Here is a 21,348-nt window from a genome sequence, read left to right on the forward strand (position 1 = left end):
GCACCGGAGGAAAATAGCCACTGCCAGCCGCTGATGCGCAGTTTTCCTTGGCTCTGCGGGTTCCTCCCAGTTCATTCAACAAGCATGCACGGGGTGGGCGCTCAGCCATGACCCTGGTGCTTGCAGCTGCTGCTGCTCTTCAGTCTTACTGGGAAGGGTTTAAATTAAACACCATAGGTCAAATGCTTGGTGCCAAGCAGGGGAAAAAATGGAAAAGGAAAGTTTTGCTTCTGTGAAAAAAACATTGAGGGGGATGTTCTTATCCTGCTCAGCTGCAGACAGTGGGAAAGGAGCTGGAGTGTTTGCATGATGCAGATGTTTAGGACACAGTTATACAGCCCTTTGAGAGATAAGACAGCTGTCTCGCTGTTTTTATTTTGGGGTCTCAAGTGAGTTGGTCCAGCCCGGTGGTCATAAGAGCATGCTCAGCCTGCAAGGCAGCAAAGTCCCCCATGCCAGCCTTAGCATGCAGAGACAGTGGTATTTCGTGTCTGTAGGGTCAGCGCGGGCTACAACCCATCCCCTGTTGATAACGGGGCAGCTAGACAAGGCAGGCGTGGTAACAGAGTAGGTTCCCGAAGATCATATGGAGGGAAACTAGCAGGGCCAGATGAGAGCATGGATTTCTAGAGCCGTGAGTCTACCACCCACCCTGCTTGACGAGGGATGTGCAGTTAGGTTATGTGTGTGTTAGTCTGTGTTATTTTACCATGGGCTGCTTAATAGGAACTGGGCATAACCACCACCATTCAGCAAAGGAATTTAAGTCCATTACAGTTGGAGATTGCACTGTGCTTTTCTCCTGGAACACAAGGAAATCTTAATCCTATGGGATTCACAAGGTCCAGGCAAACTGTACTTGTGATTCAGGGCAGTGGGCCATTTCACTAGCCTTGCACTAGACCACACATTCTTCTTTCAAAGATCTTAAGGAGGTGCTCTTTCATGTTAGGGAAGTGTGTAGGACTGCAAGAGAAGGGTCACCAAATAAAATCTTCTGCTATCTCATTTCCCTCCATCAGTTCGATGTCTTTCCTCAATTCCTACAGAGCTGCCTTCCCTCTACCCCCCTGTACATTCTTCTGTGCTGTGGTAATTTAAAGTACTTTCCTTGAGCAAACCACCTTTTGTCTCTTCAGACAGATTCTTTAGATTTCTTCTCTCCATGATAATGCAAGGATGGTGCAAGTGATTATAAGCAGCTCTTGGTCCTGTGTTATTAGCTGATGTTCATCTCTTTACTTTTATTAAAAAAGTAAAAAGAAAAAAAGAATACAAATCAGAAATCACTTGAAAGACGTGCATGCAGGTGGTGCACATGGCAGCAGACTAAGCCAAGCATCTTCTCACTGAAAACCTTTAGGTACGGACTGGGTGGAACAATAGAGATTTTTATGACCTTGGCCAACTCATTTTCTGCCTCTGTGTAATCATTCTTGGTTAGTAAACTTTCTTCTGAGCAATAAAATCTGCCCGTCTTTGTTTAGGTTGATGGTGCAGGGACTGCTTCTTACTGTGGATACATGTATCGTCTAAATAACAGAGTGCTTGGTTTCAACATATTTGTATCTTTTCTGAATTACATTCTTTGGATGGTTTCCCAGATGGTTTCAACCATTTCTTGTGCCTTATTACACTGGCATGTATGAGCTACTAGCTTTTATGCCAGAGGGTATTGGTAGAACTGAATGGGTATGGAGTCTTAATGGGTACGGAGTCTTCTAAGAGGTGACAGCAGAAACCTGGCAAGAGTAGCTTAAACACTGATGTTACGTAAAGAGAACCTTAAATGAAGAACTAGGGTGTTTTCTAGTTAGAAAGGGGAACGATCTTAAATAAAAGAGAAGTCAAATTCAGAAGAGGAGTTTATTCTTCTGTCACGGTTTAACCCCAGCCGGTAACTAAGCACCACGCAGCTGCCTGCTCACTCCCCCACCCCCAGTGGTATGGGGGAGAGAGTTGGGGAAAAAAAAAGTAAAACTCATGGGTTGAGATAAAGACAGTTTAACAGGTCAGAAAAGGAAGGTAAAATAGTACTACTACAACTAGAATATACAAAACGAGTGATGCACAGTACAATGGCTTACCAGACACTGAGCGATGCCTAGCCAATCCCTGAGCCACGGTGCCCCCCAGCCAACTGCCCCCAGTTTATATACTGGGGATGATGTCACACGGTATGGGATACCCCTTTGGCCAGTTTGGAGCAGCTGTCCTGGCTGTGTCCCCTCCCAGTTTCATGTGCACTTGCAGCCTCTGCTGCCAGGGCAGTATGAGAAGCTGAAAAGTCCTTGACTTAGTATAAACACTGCCTAGCAACAACTAAAACATCAGTATGTTATCAACATTCTTCGCATCCTAAATCCAAAACACAGCATTATACCAGCTACTAGGAAGAAAATTAACTTTATTCCAGCCAAAACCAGGACATCTTCTTAATTCTTGCAAGACTTCTATCAACAGCTTCCTAAGTTTTTGGTGCTAGCGAGAACAACAACCCAGTACATTCCTTACGCCCTTGCTTTGCCATTAGAGTTAACTGGAGACTTCTAAGTGGCTTCAGAGGGTTAAAGTGATGTCAGAGTGACTTTAAGCCATTTAACAAACCTTCTCAACAAGATGTTCTGATGGATCCCACAATTTCACAACTGCATCATGCAGTTTTTTGCTGGCAGCATTGGTTGAGTTTGTGCTAGACAGGAATTTATGGAATTTGTAATTTTGTGCTACAGTTGGCTTGATAAGCTATTTCTCTGTGAAATGTGTGCCTTTCCATGAACTGTACCTTCCTCTGTCCCCTGGTCTGAGATAAAAACAGGTTTAATTAGCTCCTTTTTCAGTGGATCTATTGTATACCCTTACATATTGTATATAATCTGCTTCAAAGCACTATCAGTGAAGAGTAATTCACAACCTCTCTGGAAAGACAGTAGCTAAAGACATCTATCCTTTCAGCTGGAATTTTGTCCTAAATCTCTGAAATATATAAATATGTGTTTGCAAGTAATGAAGATGAAACTTGTCCTATTACATTTAGCAACCATGGAGGAATTGTACTCTCTGTAACAGTTGTGTACAGATGTGAAGGCTTATCTGTACTTCTGTAATGATGAAGTGGTTCACTCCCTCTGACGCCAGAGATTTAGCTCCCCAGATGTTTTCACTGTGTGTGTGTTAATGCAGTCCCAGGCTTCAGTCTAAATTGAACCAAGTAATTCCCTTCATAGGGAAATCATAGAATGGGTCAGAGGGTAGAAAATATCAGCATCCATACCCTACAGACAGGATGGAGATAAACCAGTTGTATCATTTAGCCTGGGAACCAACACCCATTCCCTGGTGGTAATAATTAGGACAGTAGTCACCATATAATAGTTATCTGACTGCTCTAGGTGCTATGGGAAATGTTGTATAAAACATCAGGCACATAAAGCTAAAACTGACAATAGCACAGTCGAAAGAATAACTATCATAACACCGCCAGTATTGATTCACCTAAACCGCAGCTCCAGAGCAAAACCTTTAATGCACATGGTGTGCTCTGATTGGAAATGGAGTAACTGTATTTTGCTCTTGTGCTGAGGTTATTGTTTCCACTGCTGTTTCTGATTAGCACAACCCAGTAAGGACCACAAATATTTCCCTGTCTGGTTCTGCCCCCGTCCCCCACCTCAGATCAGTTGGGGCTGTTCTTGCTAGTTCACATGTGAGTCCAAAAGAATATGTTACGAATGCCTATGTCCACACTTGTGCACACACATCCATGCAAAAATCTGCACACATTCCTCAAGGAACAGGTCAAACTTTCACTGCAAAATGCGTGCTTAAAGTTTAGAGGTGAGGAGGAACCACGACTCGAAACAGGCAGGCATCATTTTGCCATTGCTCATCATGAGTCAGTCTATTTGCTGTTTTCAAGTTAATCAGTGCTTTATTTGGAACTGATGTGCAAGCCATCAAAGGAGAGGCAATAATAATACTGGTTAAGCTGAGAAAGCTAAAAAGGTATTTGAAAGGAGGAATGGCGCTCTCAATGCAGATGGGTGGCAGGAGAGCTTTTGAAAAAGCCTGTAAAGCAAAATATTGCCCATCTAGCGTGATGTTTTAATTCCAAACTCTTCAGGCTATTTTAATGACATTGCCAGGAATTAACGTGCAGTTCTGCTTTTCGGGAGGCAGAGAGAGACACACACCAGGAAACCTGCGGACTTCCCGCAGCCAGACCTGCAGCAAACCCCTCGTTACCCAAACCAGACCGAGACAAGGGGCAAACCCCCAAATTGCGACAGGCGTTTCCGAAGGCCGAGAACGTCCCCAACGCCAACGTCCCTCCATCCCTTCGCTCTACGCGGGGTCTCGCCGGGAAGGTGGCTGGCACGGCGTTGGCATCTCCGCCGTGCTCTTGGCGAGCTGGCTTCCTCAAGGGTGGGAAGGGGTGAGCTTTGAACTTCTTTGGGTCTTTTTCTTTCCAGCTTGCCCTCCAGTTTTGTGGCCGGTGGGACGAGGACTCCAGCTGGCCTGCTGGCCACCAGCCGCGAGATGGCGATAACGTCACGATAGAAGAAGGCCGGACCCTGCTGCTGGGGACCACCACCACCAACCTCAACCTGCTGCATCTCAAAGGTCTGCAGAAGGGGGGTTCAGTGCTCTTGGGCCTCCAGGGCTGGGGTTTTTCATGGCCGTGATCTCCCCGTCCCTTGGCCAGCTCCTGCGTCGAAGGAGACCCCTGGTCAGGGAGGCTGAGTCTGCTCTCGGTAGATACAACAGGGCGGTGATGGGGGACGGGGGAAGCATTTGATTATTATGTATGCAGAAGGCGTCATTTATGCTGTTTGAGGCATAATGACAATATCAGTAGGAAGGCGCTTTTTTTTTTTGTTTTCTTTTTCTTTCCCCCAGCTACTGAAAGCGCTACTGTCCTGAGTGGCGTTAGTGATAATGGCAGTGCTGATAACAATAATCAACTCTGTTTTGTTTGGCATCTTTGAGGCAAGCGTGTTGCAAAAGCCTTTACAAAATTAATGATATTACAGAATTACAGGCCACAGCTACCAAATGTAATAAATAATCCAAGATCTTAGAGCACGGCTGGTGGAGAATAAATAACCGAGCAGAATTATGGGGGGAAACACCGGGTTTGCAGGGTTCACGTACCCTGGAGTGGATTCAGCACAAGTGTCTGGAGGTGTATCTCTATGGGTGTCAAAGTAGGAATTAAAATTATTTGTAATTCAGTGCCAGAAATATTCCGACCTGGAAATTAGGTCCTGGTTGTGAAAACTGTTGTGCATATGCTTGGTATTAAGTGGATGAGTTGTTCTGGTGAAATTGCTTGCTCAAAGTTAAGCTTACATGTAAGCCTCTGCTGAAATGGAGCTCAAAAAAATGGAAAGGGGAGTTTTTATATGTTTAAGGACCTGGACCTTCTTTGCTGGTAAAAATTATTTTATATTAAAAGGATGTTAAAGGTACTAGGTTTTGATTGAGATGATGATGAAAAACATGTATTTGACAATTATACTTTAATCTAACTTTGCACGATCTTTCTATAAAGAAAAAACTTTGCAAGTTTATCCCTATTGTGAGAACATTTCCAAGTAAGATCGAACTTGCTTAGCCTAGGTTCAGAGATTTTCAAGAATTGTTACACCAGGCATCATTCCTGTTTTAAAAAAAAAAAAAATCAAGTAAGAATTTGAGATTTTAAAAATGTGAAATGTTTTAGCACAATTTTCTTCCCCAGTGAAAATACTAAATCTATGTGATGCAAGAGTCTTAACCTCACTGTGATTACGACATACAGTAAAGAAGAAAGGTCAGAGCCCCAGATTTCTGAGACTTTTGGCTGCAAATCTCGATGAGGATTTTGGGGCTCAGACTCTGACTTTGTGAAGAATTGGGGCACAACACTGCAGCAAAAACCCTTTGAACTTTGGGCCTACTCAAAGGCACATTTGATCTATGAGTCAGCACTCATGAAGCAAAAAGAGGTCTGATTGAATTTAATGAAGTCTGGAGCAGTATCTTTATGGCTTCGGCTCATCTGACATTCAAATCATTTCTCCCCTTTATCATATTTTCCAAGAAGCTTGGTTTGTAATGTAGATTCAGTTAGGAAAGCAGCATTAAAATCTTCTAGGTGCTATTATTTTCTGCATTGCTACATGCCAAACATAGGGACCAAACATTTTAGAAGCAGGAACCTACACAGTAATTGATTATCTGAGCTTCATCTTTGCTGAAGTTTCTTTGTTGCATCCACCCCCACTCTTGCTAATTGTTTAGCCTTGGTTAGATTTGGAGTCAAGACATGCTGAGACCTACTCTGATATGAGACTGAGATTTATCTTTTCTAACCTTACCTTTCTTTCAGTTGTTCAGCTCAGGGGGATCGTTTAGGCTCCTGTATTGATAGAGAGAAACGCACACCACCAAAAACTTGTTCATCTTAGGTATTATAGATACCTATCTTAAGATGAATCACAGTTGGGTGATCCCCCTAGAGTAGCAACTACTGAGTCTGGGAGGTTGTAAAATAATTGACAACTTTGCTCAGCTGCAAGATGGGCATGACAATAAGCCCCTAACCTGTAGGCGGGTGTAAATATGTGCTTCGACCGAAGCAACCCATTCCTATTCTAGCTGGAGAGTTTTTCTTAGTTGGAGCTGCGGAATGGGATTAAATTGTAGTTCTGCTCCCTTTGGCTTTCATGACTCAGCATCGGGCTGTCTGTACACTCACAAGCTGAAAATCTAACAGACTTTACAGATGAAAAAAAGCTGTAATGCTACTGAGTCCACTCCTATGCAAAGACACTGCCCATTTTCTGGTGCTGTATCCAGCAACCCCAGCACATGTTTAAAGGCCTATTTCCTGAAATTCCTCTTTTTTAGGACATCATGAGGATTTTGAACACTGTCCCTGTGTTGTCTCATTATGATTTCAACACTGTATAAACTGTTTAAAGAGTATCATAACAAGGACGTCAGCTTCATGTGCAGCCTTCAAGTGACACTGCTTTGGCTGTATTAACATATAGCCAAATATATGGTGTTTCTGGTAGCGACCTGACTGTCTGGGCCAAAGATCTGGAGGCCAAAGCAATAGAGAAATAGGATTAGGCAGCTGGGTCCCACTCACTGCCATGGGGGCTCAGCAGTTTCTACCTCCTCCTCACCAAGAGGAGCATGAACACGTGGTTATCGGCAGTGGAAAGTTTAATAGCCAGACTGTGAAACTGCTCAGACAATACTGATTGGGGAAGAGATACAAGATAGACAGATTTTAGATAACTCTGTATATTCAGCAGATTGCAGTTATTTTTGTAATCCCAACATCACAAGTATGGAAATATTTATGATAACCCAGGACAGATGGAAATTTCCTTTGCGCAGAGCTTACGCTGGAGTAACTCCTTTTGTGTTTGATGGGTTGATACCTCAGACATGTGCTATTGTCTTTGTCTGAATTTATAGTGCTCTAGGGAGGTCTGGAGACCAAAAAAGCTCCCTGGTCTTTCAGGAGTACCTTGGGGATGAATTCTGGGGTGATGCTGCCAGTATACTCTGGTGGGGCTGAAGATCCCCAACTGTCCAGTTGCCTTTGCAATGGCAATTTTGAGATGGCCATCCTTGCAGGTATAAGGGAGAAGATTTATTTGATCTCTATTCTAGAAAAGCCTCAGTATCACTTGCCACAGCTCTTGCTGTCCCCTATTGTTTGTGTCATTGCTGCATCTTAGCAGCCCTGCTGAAACCAGCATGCCAATTCCCTCTTCCAGGGTCAGACTCCAGGCTGAGGTTTTCAGAAAGGTCTGACCCACCTCAGCTGTGGTTTCTGCCTCTAAAAATGGTGGGTTCAGTTTCCAAAATACCACAGCTGATCTGGACTTTTTTTTTTTTTTCCCCCAAACCATGAGATCCCAGAAAAAAAATTGAGAACTGACAAGCCCCAAAGATACTCATGACATTGTCAATTATTGTCTGATCTTGAATGCATGTCACAAGAACAATGCTTATCCATCAATATTCTGAATGTCTTGTAATCCATGCTCTGATCAGACTGTGCCTAGAATGGGTCCTGTGAGTAGATCTGGAGAGGACAGTATCGAGATATTGTATTTTGCTTGACTTTTTCCTAGGCTTTGATGGTATTAGCAAAGAGCATCAAATATTAACTGATACACCTGCATAAGTAGTTGTCAAATAACTAGTGCTTCAGTCACTGCTGACAGAGACTGGGTTTGAATTAGCTGAAAGAAGGAAAAAGCTTTTCCTTCTGTTTTCCTGTCTATGGCATCAACTAGTCCTTAAACCCATTTTAAAATCCCTTGTCAGTAGGCACGTTTGGAAACTGCTTGTGCTGCGGTGTTTTCTGTGCCATTTTGCTCAACCCATTTGGGATGTGCATTGTGATACTTTTTGCAGGCAGTTTCTAGTTCATATTTTCTTTTTTTAATCAGGCAGAGACATTACAATTAAAATACCGTAAAAGCGATTCTGGCAGTATTGCAATAAGCATGTTTTTTAATTAAAGAAAGAACATGGGATGTACAAATAGTACCAGCTAATGGGAAATTTCATCCAATGTATTTTTTAATTGAGATTTAAAAGGAAGAAAAGTCAGTCCTATTTCTCCCTGTCGCTGTGTGATATTTTCCTACATTGTTACAGTGAGGTGTACCAAGTCTGCAATAATTACAGTCTCAGAGCCTTAAAGTCCTGGCTGTTTTCATGGAAAAATATGAAAGGCATCAGTTCTTTAATTTGTTAGTATATGTTTTTGCAGGAATTCAATGTTATTCAGCAGAGTGCAAGACGCAGAGCTGGACATTCCTGAAGGAAGGGTTTTAAGGCCCCGAATCTGTAGGAATTTGATGGGTTTTTTTCAGTTCTTCCCCCAGCCATAAACCCTAGTTCATGTTTGGGTAGGGGCTGCAGGTTTCTCTTTCCCATCATGTTTCGGATGAGCTTACAGCACTTACATTAGACTCCCAGGGCCCTTGCTTGCCGATGACGTTGTTTTTCTGCAACTTCAGCAGCTCTTGAGACTTCTCTGGGGCATCGCAGGATGAGCAGATCAGTGGAAGCTAATCCCAGCTGAGGAACTGCACACACCTCTGGCAGACACTGGGCTGAAACCTGAGGCATCACCTTCCCCTTCTTCCACTTTCTGGCATGGAAGGAGGGAATGTGCCCCTTCCAGGGAAGCAGATGCTGCCTCTAACCATGGGATGGAAAGATCTGCTGAGTCCTCCACCAGTCCTGGGCACTAATCAGGCCCTCATTACAGCAGCTTCATGCCCTTAGTAGATCTATCCTCACACACTTTTATGTGGTACAGAAATACAGTTGTTGCGACCTGTGCAGGCTGGGAACGGAGGTCCAGGTCGTCTTAAGGTTTTTAAATGCAAATAAATACCTTCAAAGGCATAATTCTGTATCATGAGCCCAGAGCTACAGAGGAAGCATACTGTGTAACAGGATTGCACATAGGTTTCTTAATTTTTGAAGTATCCCCTCTTCCTCTGATGGCTTGACAGATCGTGCATTACAATAGTTTTGCCGTAGGAACAGGCTGTCGTGAAGACCAAGGTCCTAGGTGCTAGACATGAGGAGATAAACCCTATCTGTAACATCTTTAAATTCAAATGACAGAAATTGGCTTGAAATGAGATACCTTGCTGGAGGGGCATAGCAAATGGAAACACTCTGGTCTCATGGTCACCCAGGCAGGCTTTAGGTGAGCAGAAACATAATCCTGCTCCCTAAAATAATGCTCCTGTGCCTTCCCCAGTGCACCTCTCCCTTGCTGAGGCTGAAGCACATAGTGCATGTCTGTCATTTGGGGACTTGAAATAATAGCCCAAGGACCTATATTTTCATCACACCTCCATGTGTGGTATTTACCCTGATGCCTTCACAAGGCTCACCTGGAAGCTTCCTTCATTAGATCTGAGATGATGTGATACGTGCTGGAAACCATCTAGGAGGGTCCACACCTCTTCCCCACCAGGTTAGCTCTCCTCTTGCAAATGCATCAAAGGTGTTGCCAAGTATCTTGGAGGCTACCTAAGAGCTGAAGAAGTAGAAAGACTTCTCTGAGGGAGATATACCTATGGCAGCATCTTCTGGGCTGCCGATCTGAATTGCCTTTGCCTGTCTCCTGTGCTCTAAGGGAAGAGCCCGAATGGCTTACAAGGGAGCACGTGCCATCTGAACAGATGGCTGTGAGCGCAGCAAGCCAGAAAACACAGGCTTGTCAGGCTTGGGAGACGATTTCTGTCTGAGAGTACTCAAGCAGCTGCCGGCTCCTCGCCCAGGGACAGATTAAGGCCTCAGTCCAACAAAACGTTGGAATACAAGCTTAACTTTTTAGCGTGTAAGTGATCTGGTGGAAATACACGGGCATTTGAATTCACAGCTAGTTTGGGATCTGTACCTGTGTATTATGAACGTGGAGGAACATACTCAGGGAGCTGGAGAATGAGGTTTGGACTCTTGGTTCAGGCAGCCTTTGGGATGGAGCCAAAAGAACAAACTTCTCTCCTTTGCGCGTTGCTCGGCAGTGGTCCAGCCTGCAATCAACTTTCATGGCTCATCCGAATGTCATGTGAGCATGTCAACAGAGTGCAGGTGACAGGTCCATGAAATAATCAATTTTTCTTTTTTAAGGCTCATAAACTCTCTATTCTTCTTCCTGTATACAGGAGGATCTTTGTGTTTTGGGGTTTTTTTTTCCCTGCTTGGAGGCCCCACCAGGCACACCCTTGGAACCGGAGAATAAGCAATAAGTGGGCTGCCAGCACACTGCAGCCTTGTTGTACAGGATCAGTTGTTTCAGCAAAGATAATCCAGCTCCGGCAGTTGCCTCCTGCTGTTTGCCACTCAGGGATGCTTGCCAGGAATATAACTTCTGAGCTTAAGCCTGTCTCATGGGGGATTCTGTGGCTTTGTCATGTGAAACACCAAGTGAGAGGAACCGGTAAGAGCAAGCTGAAGGCTGTGGGAATATTAGTTACACACGGCCACGGTGTGTCCGCAGCACAACCAGAGCAGATCTTCCCTGCACGGTGATGGGAAGGAGTAGTCCAGCTGAGGAGATGACCTTTCGAGCTGCAAATCCTCTTCCATGCAGAGGAGGTTTTCTGTTAGTTGAAGGGCACGACACAGTAGTGATATATAAGACAATTCTGTTGGCACTTTCCTAACACCTTCTATTATTGATTATAAAAAAAAGAATCTCTTGAGACTATCAGCACCTTTCTTGGAGTTTGCTTGTTTTAATGCTTCATTCAGCTTTACATAAAGAAGCAAAATTATATCTGGCGATAGTCACTTTTATCCTAGCTCCCTAATGAGCTGTTCATTAGAAAAAAAATCTTATATCGACAGTGAATGCAAAGTATGGCCTCAAAAGATGGTAATAAAAAAGCCCTCCATTTAAAAGGTGCACTTTGGAATAGGGACTTTGTTTCCCACTGCGTTCAGGAAATCTCTAGAGTGCTCTAAATCACAACCTAAATGAGAAATATCAGTATCTCTTTTATGCATTATGAGAACATCTATGTTAGAAGGATTTTTTTAAAAAATGAGGATTTTGAGAAGGGATATAAGCTTCTATGTCTGAAAGTGTGAATATTCATGACAGAGGCAAGGAGAAACTTCCCACAGCAATTCTCACAATCCTCTACTCTATCGTTATTTGTTCTTTTTTCCAGAAGTGCCTCATGCAGCTTCTTTCCATAATAAATGTTCTGGGTACCTGGGCTGTGGCATTGCATGAGTCAGCCCGGGACACCTGACAAAGTGAAGTGTTAATACATTATTTTTCCAATTCCTTTCCTTTGAGTGTGCCCTCCACCATTTCCCAAGGATTTCAGAAGATAAATCTTCAGGAGATAAATTTTCACAAAAGCAATTCTGCCAATGGCATGATGATGCTGTAGTTATTCACACAGCGGATTACAACCCCCACCTTATTATCAAGTCTGTTTTCCTTAATATTCCTTTTTTTTTTTTTTTCATTATTTGGTCTGGCTGTTTCTCCCCTCCTGTGGGACAGATGGAGATTTTTCTCTCTTTCTTTTCCTCTTTTTTTTTTTTTTTTTTTTTTTGTAAAGACAGATAAAGAAAGATTTCTTTTCTGGGCAGAGAGGTGGAGGCTAATTGCTGGGTTAATTGAGAAGAATGGTGCTTCTGATGTTCTCACAAAGTATCAAATAGCCTCAACATATTTCTTCCCCCTCTCCCGCACTCCACCTAAAGAGACCCATTGAATTTGCACAGTACTGTACAGAAGTGATTATGGGTTTAATTGTATTTATTTTGCTTGGTGGGGAGGCCATCATAACAGTAGTTGATTGATTTTTATAAAATCACCCTCAAGGTCATATGTAGGACTTTGCTTTCCTGTGCAGCCATAACAAACAATTTGAGGGTCACAGTCAAAGGTTCAGTTGAGCAATATTCTTGCTTTCTGCTTTCAGAGAAGAGGTCAAGTGCAATAAAAGAAGGAAGCATAACTTTTATTTTCTTTTAAAAAAAGGGGAAGACAATCTTGTAAAGCAGCAGCTGTATATTTATTCTGTCCCAATGAAAAACACAGAGATACAGAGAGCTGAGGGTTAGAAGGACAATATGCAATTTTTTTGGCATAAGTATTTGTAAGTTTGGCTAGAGTTTGTTTTACACTCAGGCTTGGTAAATAGTTAAATGAATCCCTGGTAATGCTTTCTTTTCTTTTCTGTGATGCTGCTCTTCTTTTATCTTTAGCAGTTGAACTTTTCTTTTTACACATTCTTTTCTCCCGAAGACTGAGTGCCTTTTGGCTTTGTTCTGGAAGGAGTTCAGAAGCTTTGCAAACAGCCAGGGGACAACGGCATTATGGTGTGACCATGAATGTAGCTGATATATGTTTCCTATGATCACACGTTGGCTCTGACTGCTGCTTCTAAGGGAAAGCCAAAGCATCACGTACAGAAAATGTTTTCTGGTGGACTTGATCTTGCAAATCTTTGCACCATTGCCAAGCATGCTTGGGTTGCCAGTGAACCTAGGGACAGAGAAACCCAATAGTCAGGCAACAATCCTCACCTTGAAGTCCAATTATTATTACCCCTTCACAAGCAAATTTTCATACAGGGCGGGGAAACCTTGCTTCTATGTAGGATTTCCCCCAAAAGGGTCAAACCTGCAGGCCAGGTATTGCACAGTTAGTGCCTGCATGCCTGCTGCTACTGAAACTTGTTGGGACTATTGCTCACACTTGTACCCAGTGCAGAGCAGTTACCAGCATCCAAGCTTATCAGACACCCAGAAATCCACAAAAGCTATGGAAAATCTTTGAAACAACAAAGGTAAAAATCATTCAGGACAACTGACGTGCAGTTAGCCTATTACTGAAGAATAGGTGATTTTAAAAAGAAGAAAGGAAACAAAAGGGAGATAGAGGACCGGTCATACGTAAGGAGGCAGACAGTGATTTTTAGGAGTTGTATGAGGGTGAGCTACTCCTGACTTGCCAAAGCCACCTTGTGCAGAAAGCACACAAGAGACAATACAGAACCAGTGTTAACACCCAACCCAAAAGCATTAACTCTTGCTGGACAAGCTGCTCCTGTTTTTGCAGGAAGAGGGACTCCATGTAAAGTCCAAGCTGTCTTCTTCTCAATCCCTTCTAGTTTTCCAGAGAGACAGGTGTCTGTAGTCCTGGTAGCAAAGCACAGCTCAGTTATGTGCTCTGTTGTGTCTCAGCCCTGCTTATGAATGGAGGAGGAATGAACGTGTGCAACTGTTTTACAGCAGACCCTCTGGGAGCAGGGCAGAAGGAGACAAATCTCAGACCCTTATGGGAAACAGGCATCTTCCCATGGCTGCCTCGAGGTCCATTGGCATGGCTGCAAAAAGAAAAGGACTCAGGAATCTTACTTTCCCCCATCCCTGTCATCCATGGGAGGGGATAGAAGGGTTTGTGCAAGGAATTTAATATTTTTAACCTGTCTTGTAGACAGCTTGAAAATTTTGGATGGACAAAATGTGGCTGAAACTTGGGAAAACTTTTTGAGACATTGAGGCAGAACTATGATTTTGCAATCAAAAGATAGGACAACCGGCTACCAGCCTTCCTGGTTCAGTGGTACAGCATGGCAGCAATTAAAATACTCATTAAAAATTGTGTGAAGAGAAGTGGAAACAGAAATGACTATATTTCAGTGGGAACAGAGCATAGGAAGTCAATAAAGACCTTGGGGAAGGTGTCTTTTTTTTATGTTAGGAATAAAATAAATCGCAGTGATTTATAGTTCCATTTCTAGATTGCAGTGATAAAATTATTAATACCGATGCTATAAGGCAAATGTATTTAATAAATATTTCTGTTCTCAGTATGGGAATGAACAGGATGGCAAATTATATCACAAGAGGAAGATGGACCAGCAGTCCATTTATTACTGAAGAATGTTAATATAATGAAGATGTTGAATAAGGAATACACATTCTTAAATCAACAGGTCCAGTCTGATTCAAGAGCTTTAAAACTACTGGTACCAGCATTCTATGGCCCACAAATATTAATTTCAGAGTACATAGGAAATTACAGAGGGCTGTAGAAGCACTGCTTCATGAATTAGAGACCATTCCTTGCAGGGAAAGTCTTAAAAATCTCATCAAACAGTCTGAATGAGGGCTGAGATTTGATTTTACCTGTAAGTACTTTCACAGAAAATGCCGTTTTCTACAGCTCTCTGCAGTGCAATGCAGGAGGATACAAAGCAACCTTCTGTCTGAAAGCTCATCCTTGACAAGTTGTGATTGGAAATAAAGCAGAAATTGTGAACAGTAAGAGAAATTAGCTGTTGGAAAAGATGATCATAGAAAATGGTAGAGTGATGTCCCCAAGTCACTTAATTGATTGCCTGCCTTTCCGGAGGGTATGCAGCAGTCAAACACAGACGACTTGACTTCCTCCAGTTTTTCAGTAGCATGATGTGCACAGACCATCAGGCGATATCATCTAATGGTCCCTTCAGTCTGCAAATGAATACTGTTTCAAGTATTATCCTAATTTCAGCATAGCACATTTTGTATTAGGAACATTTCATTTTTCTAGAAGTCTCAGTTGTATCTCAGAATAACAGTCAGATATCTTCTGTTGTTTTGCATGAAATAAGCTGAAATGTGTGCTGTTTTATCACAGTGTATTCAGTATAATTTGTAAAAACACTACATAGCAAGCTTAACAGAAATACATTTGTATATAGAAAAGTATGTCTAGGGAAAGAGACAGTTTACACATAGGGGAGTTGGTGTTTGTGGGAGCAATCCCATGGTTCCCAGTGGTTACAAGCAAGAAAATGAGATTTCTCTTTCATCCTTTAAGCATATTCTGTAAAAACTTATGTGGAATCTACTGAAATCTGGAAAGAAAATATTTAATGGGTAGTCCTTATTCAAATACTATCTTTGTTAGAAGCCTAAGAAATTAGAACTGAGTTATAAGACTTTGTTACAAGACTGAGAAATCAATGAAACAATGAAAGCCCCTCAATACAAGAATAAGTAAGGAGATCAGGATAAGCAGAATGTGTTCAGCAGGAGTGGATACAACTAGGTGGAAAAGACACACAAGTGCTATGTATCTCCCTTATCACTGAGAGCAGCAGGACCTGATCAAAGGCGAACAATGATCAAGGTAGCTTTTAATCTGATTTTTATATTAGAACTTCTTCCCTCCTTTTTCATCTTGATACTGAAATGAAAGCAGAGGTCTGATCTCCCTTATCCTTCTTGCTAACAATTGGTAGTATCTTGTGGGGAAGGAAAGCCAGCTGTTTGGTAGGTATAGAGGTCACCGTTAAAAACTGCTAACACCAGTAGAAAGCTGGCCATGGTATGAGATGGCACAGTTATTGGCTACTTCACCTAAAGGGAAATGTTGGGAGAGTGATAGACCCCTTGTAAAGAGGTCTGAGGTTGCCAAGCTTTGAGGTATCCCCTACTAGGTCCTGGAGAACATGGGCTGACCTAGGAAGACCATATTCCATGTGCAGAATGATTAGATTTCTGAGAGTCCACTCTGACCAAATACATTGTAAAGATAGTGACAGTGTCCTTCATAGGAGCGGAAATATGAAAGGAGATAAAAGAGTAAACCGTCCTGAGATGACAGTCTGGGATCGCCAGCTCACACAAGGCAAGAACAAAGGAGGAGTTTGACAGAACTGAAGAGACTGAGTCAAACCCAAGAGATGGAAATGCCTTTTCATGCACTGTGTACTTAGACCACAGAATTCATTGCTTCAAGAAGTCATTGAGACTAAATATTAGAAAGAATCGAAGGATCAGATCTATATTACTGACAAATCTTATCCAGTTATACTAATAGATGGTAAAAGGAAAATGTTGGCAAGGAGATGAAACCTTATGCTTTGAGGCGAAGCTAACCTCTAATTAGGGATTAAAATGAGGCTTTCATGAGATGGGGAGATCATCTCACATCCAGCTAACAGGGAGAAGTTTCTTATACTGTGTTTGGAAGCATCTGGTTTTGAACAGCAGCCAGAAGAGTATGCAGGATTAAATCAACCACTGATCTAAACAAGTTCCCAGTCCTTATGTTCCAAAGTGATTTTCCTCTCCCCTCTCCCTGTCACAAGTAGTTTGTAGTCTGAAAAGTAACATACAAATTAAGTAGCAATATCGCTTTTTAACATTTAGAGAGTGAGTAAGTTAAAACTGGGATTTTCCAAACACAGCTCCCTTGCACTGGGATTGGAGAGATTTAGATGTCTGCCCAGGCTGAATGCCCTTTCTCAAGTCTAGAAAGGCAGCCTGTGGTAGAATAGAAAAATGGACTGAATTAATCGTGTCTGGAAAGAGCTGATAAATCCATAGGGAGAAGTATAGGACAAGGTGGAAATTTTGCAGGATGCAATAACATTTTACCTTTAATCTTGTAATTTTATTGCAAAACCATTTGTTTACCCAACTCTTACAGTTCCTTTGACTGTGAGATAATGACTGGCTATTAGATCTATGGTTGCTTTTTGCTATTCTGTTGTCTTCAGGTGGCAAACTGTTGTTCACTGGTCCAGGACCTGTAGAACTGCATGCTCATTACATTCTGATATCTGATGGAGGAGAGCTCCAGGTGGGATCCCCTGAGGCCCCTTTCCATCAGAAAGCACACATCTATCTCTACGGAAGCCTCCATTCTCCACCGTTACATCCATATGGGGTCAAGTTCCTGGCAGTGAGGAATGGGACCCTTTCCATTCATGGTGAGTACATTTTTTCTTCTCTCCAAAAGCAAAGGACAAATGAATAAAAGAAAACAAAACAAAGGAAAAAGGGTTTTGGAGGAAAAAAACCCAAACCAAACAATTTTGGTCGTGAACTTGGACTTCTAATTACAGTTAAGTATTTGTTGAAATCAGGTTTTTGGGCCAGAATTTCATGTCTTTGCATTCACCATTAGACTCCTACTTCTGCAGTATCTTATGCATGAAAGCTCAGTGCTGTATCTCCATAAAAGCTCCCATACCGGGAGCCGAGTCATTTTGAAAATCTGGACCCCAAGAAGATAGATGGTATCGAGTAGTTATGAAACTCTGGCAGTCATTTAGGTGCCTAGATGATGTTTGGATTTGTGCATGTCTGTCCACAAATAGAAGTCTCCATCCCTTGGAAACTGGACCTCAGCTGTCCATTGTGGATGGTGTAGGTTTGCTCTGCTACTGGAATGGGGGACACTTCTCCCCTCATCTCTCTCCATAACAACTGGGAAATTTCCTCCTCAAAGAAGTTCTGGCTGTTTGGGTTTCCCACAGAGGGTAGTTTGCCAGGTAGGTCCCATGGCGAGGCCAATGCCAAGCATGCTGCAGTTAGTAGCCCATGCCAGCTGGAATGGAGATGACACTTCTCAAAGCACCAGCAAAGTGCTCCTGGCAGTGTGTTTTCCCCTCCTCCTCCATCCCTCCGTGCTGTGCTGGCATCCCAACGCCAGCGGTCTGTCTGTAGCATTAGGAGCACAGCGGGTAACTCTCTGGTGGTCCTCACAGGTTGTTGTCATAAATGACAAATCCAGGGCTATGCAGAAAAACTGTGGCAATGCCAAGAATTTCGGTCCCAGATGCCCTGTCCTCTGCTATAACCACTGGACCTTTCTCTCAAAGGAAGCCCTGCAGGGTCAGAGCTCTAAGTTCCTGCCAAGTGGAAGAGACAAGGGACTTAACGGACAGAAAGTGGCTGAAGGTTTGCAGATGTTGTGGCACAGAGAACTTTAGATACAGAGATTTTTTGGAGGGCTAAGAAATACAGGTATAAAATGGCCATTTCTTGGTGCAGTAGATTGGATATGGAATTCAGGTCCAAACTCAGCATGAATCAGAATATTAGTGCAATGCATGCCTGTCAAGCTCTTAACTAATGGGCTGTTTTTAAAGACAGTATGTGTCATAGAGGAGGAGAAAAAAAAAAAAAAAAGCAACATATCTGAATGCCTCATTTCCCTCCTTTATGTTCTTGTGTGTCAACCTTCATCCTGGTAGGCTTTCGTATCCTCCAGCAGGGCTTGAACTTACACCCTCCTGGCCTACAGGCAGAAAGGTTGCTAGCTGAGCATCGCTGACACGTATGGCGCTCAGTCAAAAATGCTGTCAGACACCGAGGGGTACAATCTGAGCACAGGCAGGGAGCGAGCTGTACTGCTGTGCGGTAATCCTCTCAGTTCACAGGAGACGAGCAAGGTCGGGAGAGGTCGGTTGTTGGAGGGAAGTCGCCGAACAGATGCTTTTTGGAATCAGGAGAGATCAGCGGAGGCTGGGGAAGGTGCTCCTGGCAGTGGCAAGGGAGGTGGGCTGCACTGCTCCCCAACGCCACGCCAGGTGCTCTCGACCACTTTGTCGAGACATGATGAGGCTAAATCATAGAGTGTTTGCAAATGGCTTTAATAATTTCAGTAAACTGGCTTTGCAAAAGGGCAGGGCGTTGCTATCCCATTTCCTAGAGGGGCTCTGTGAAGAAATGCTATTAGATCATCTAGGCTGAATTGACTGTCCGTTACTGGCCATTGAATTTCACACAGTTATCCCAGCCTTGAGTTCAGTAACTCACATTAGATTAAAGCATGCCTTCCAGAAAGGCTTGGTCTTTGGGGACATCAAGGGAAACGGAAGCCAGCATTTTCTGTAGAAGCTTGTTCCAGGGGATTAATTTGGTTAATCATCCATGTTTTTATTTTTTTTCTTTTTTAAGAAAAGCATTAAAATGTCTGATTTGAATTTGCCTGATAACAGCTTTTGCTGCTTCGCTTTCCATGTCTTCTCCTGCTACTCTAAAGTATCCTTCCGTTCTTGGTTTGAGCCCTGTAAGTCAGGATTTTGTCCTTAAATTGTCAGCCCTTTATAACAAGATCCTTGTCTTCTTCATGCTGTTTTGTTTTCTAGCAAAGTCAGTAGCATCTCCCTGTAGCTGTGCCTCCTGTGCTGCTTCTTTTCATTCTGAGCCTGTATCATCACTGGCTTATTGACTCTATCCTCATGGACAATTATGAAATTATAGAGCCAAACAGGGCAGAAGTATGTTTTACAGTGTTACCTTGGCAATATGAGGGAGGGAAGTAAACCTAGGTGTCCATGTCAGTACCCACAAGGCATTTCTCACTGATATCTCATACGCTTTACTCAGTGCCATAATTCCCAGCGATTCTTCACTCCCAAGGAAACCAAGAAGCTGAGGTCTGCAACCCAAGCATTACCTGGATGGAGATATGTGGAGCCAAAGGTGGCTTGGCCCGTTAGTGGAAACATCTCTTGGTTTCAATTTCTTATCAATTCTTATTCAAGAATTCTTATAAATTTCTTATTCAAGAAATCCAGACTAGCTAGGAAGTCACTTCTAAGCTCTGCACTACGTACAGTCCCAGTGCATGGCTGCAATTAAGGCTCATTCAAACCATGTAATCTGCAATTTAGCACTGAAGCAGTAGAAGGCTTCTAGAAAACAAGACCAAAAGGAGTGTGTTCTTTTGCTGGGTTCATATTTCTTACATGAAACAGAAATATGCTGTTCTGTCTCCAATTTAGTACCAGTCTGGCCTGTGGTATAGAACAAATTGTTGAGCATGACAGCCTCTTTCATATATATTTATGAAAGAGGCTGACATGCTCAGCAATATACATTTGTGAGGTACATATATATACATGCATGTATACGTTATCTCAGATCAAAATCATTAAATAAGCAGGCTTCCAAATTCTTAGCTGTCTTGGTGAAGACAGGACTGAGCGCATTTTAATTCCTTTTCTGTTTCAGACTGGGAAGTCTGGGGGATGCTCTGCAGCCATGGTTGAGTTCAGATTGTTTAGTAAGCGCTGTCAGCTCCTCACTTTGATATGTTAATATGACTAAGGGTTTCCCACAATTCTCTCGTGAGTGGCAGTCCTTTGCTCCGGTAGTTGTAGCAGACTGGGAAATTTCACTGTTGCCTTTGGCTTTAGCCAACTCCCCTGCCAGTCAAAGCGTGCCACCCATAAACTGCCTGTCAATCACACGTCAGTTTTAAAGGGGGTTTCAGTCAGCCAGGGCAACTCGACTTTTTGACAATGTAATTATGGCCCTTGCATCCGCAGTAGGGGCCTGAGCGGGGCTGAGAGAATTTTATTGATTGTTCAGAAGGGAAATTTATCACTGTCTCCAGCTCCATTCGTAATTTATTCCCTGAGAAACTCTCCTGACAAGCTTCAGGAGAGAAGTTAACATGGTGGCCTTGGCTGTTCTTGCACCTTTGTCCTTCCCAGGGAAAGCGGACCAGAGACACGAGCAGATGCTGAGCGGACGGAGGGCAGGGACCGGGTGCAAGAAGCAGCGTAAGTGGAGATGCTGCATCAGTAGCCGAGGACACCTACCCTTTCTTTGTGGCAGCCTGATTTCGTGGCTCCAACGCTCTTATTACCATGGATGGAAAAATTTTAAAGGCCTTTTCCATTCTTTTCCATTTTTAGCTGTCCCATGTAGGTGAGCTCATTTTTCCATTGTGTCCCCTCAAAACTGTGCTTCTTCCCAAAAGAAAACCAGTGCTTTTGCTGTGTATTTAGCTGAAACTTTGTCAGTGCCAACACTGTGATGATATGGGGCATGAACATATAAGCCTGTTCCCTGTATTTCGACTAATAACTTATACCTCTCCAACTAGAGGAAGATGTTACACTTCAGATTTAATAACATGCTACATTCACTTTGTCCAGACTGTGAAAGCTGTGTGGTAAAGAAAAAACAATGTCCAGAGAGTTTTGGTTTAATACCGTACCTATTTATAATCGGCATAAATAAAACAGAGGTGTCAGAGGT

At 42.9% G+C, this 21,348-nt stretch overlaps 1 protein-coding gene across 1 annotated transcript in view; it reads left to right on the forward strand.

Annotated features, from left to right (window-relative positions):
- PKHD1 (PKHD1 ciliary IPT domain containing fibrocystin/polyductin) overlaps nucleotides 1–21,348 on the forward strand; it is a 255,192-nt gene that overhangs the window by 79,871 nt on the left and 153,973 nt on the right. The window contains exons 35-36 of the mRNA XM_075049823.1: nucleotides 4,473–4,623; nucleotides 17,067–17,279. Coding sequence (XP_074905924.1) covers nucleotides 4,473–4,623; nucleotides 17,067–17,279 — 364 coding nt within the window. The remainder of the gene's footprint in view (nucleotides 1–4,472; nucleotides 4,624–17,066; nucleotides 17,280–21,348) is intronic.

Source organism: Buteo buteo, chromosome 17 (genome assembly GCF_964188355.1).
Source record: "Buteo buteo chromosome 17, bButBut1.hap1.1, whole genome shotgun sequence".
Classification (NCBI taxonomy): Eukaryota; Metazoa; Chordata; class Aves; order Accipitriformes; family Accipitridae; genus Buteo; species Buteo buteo.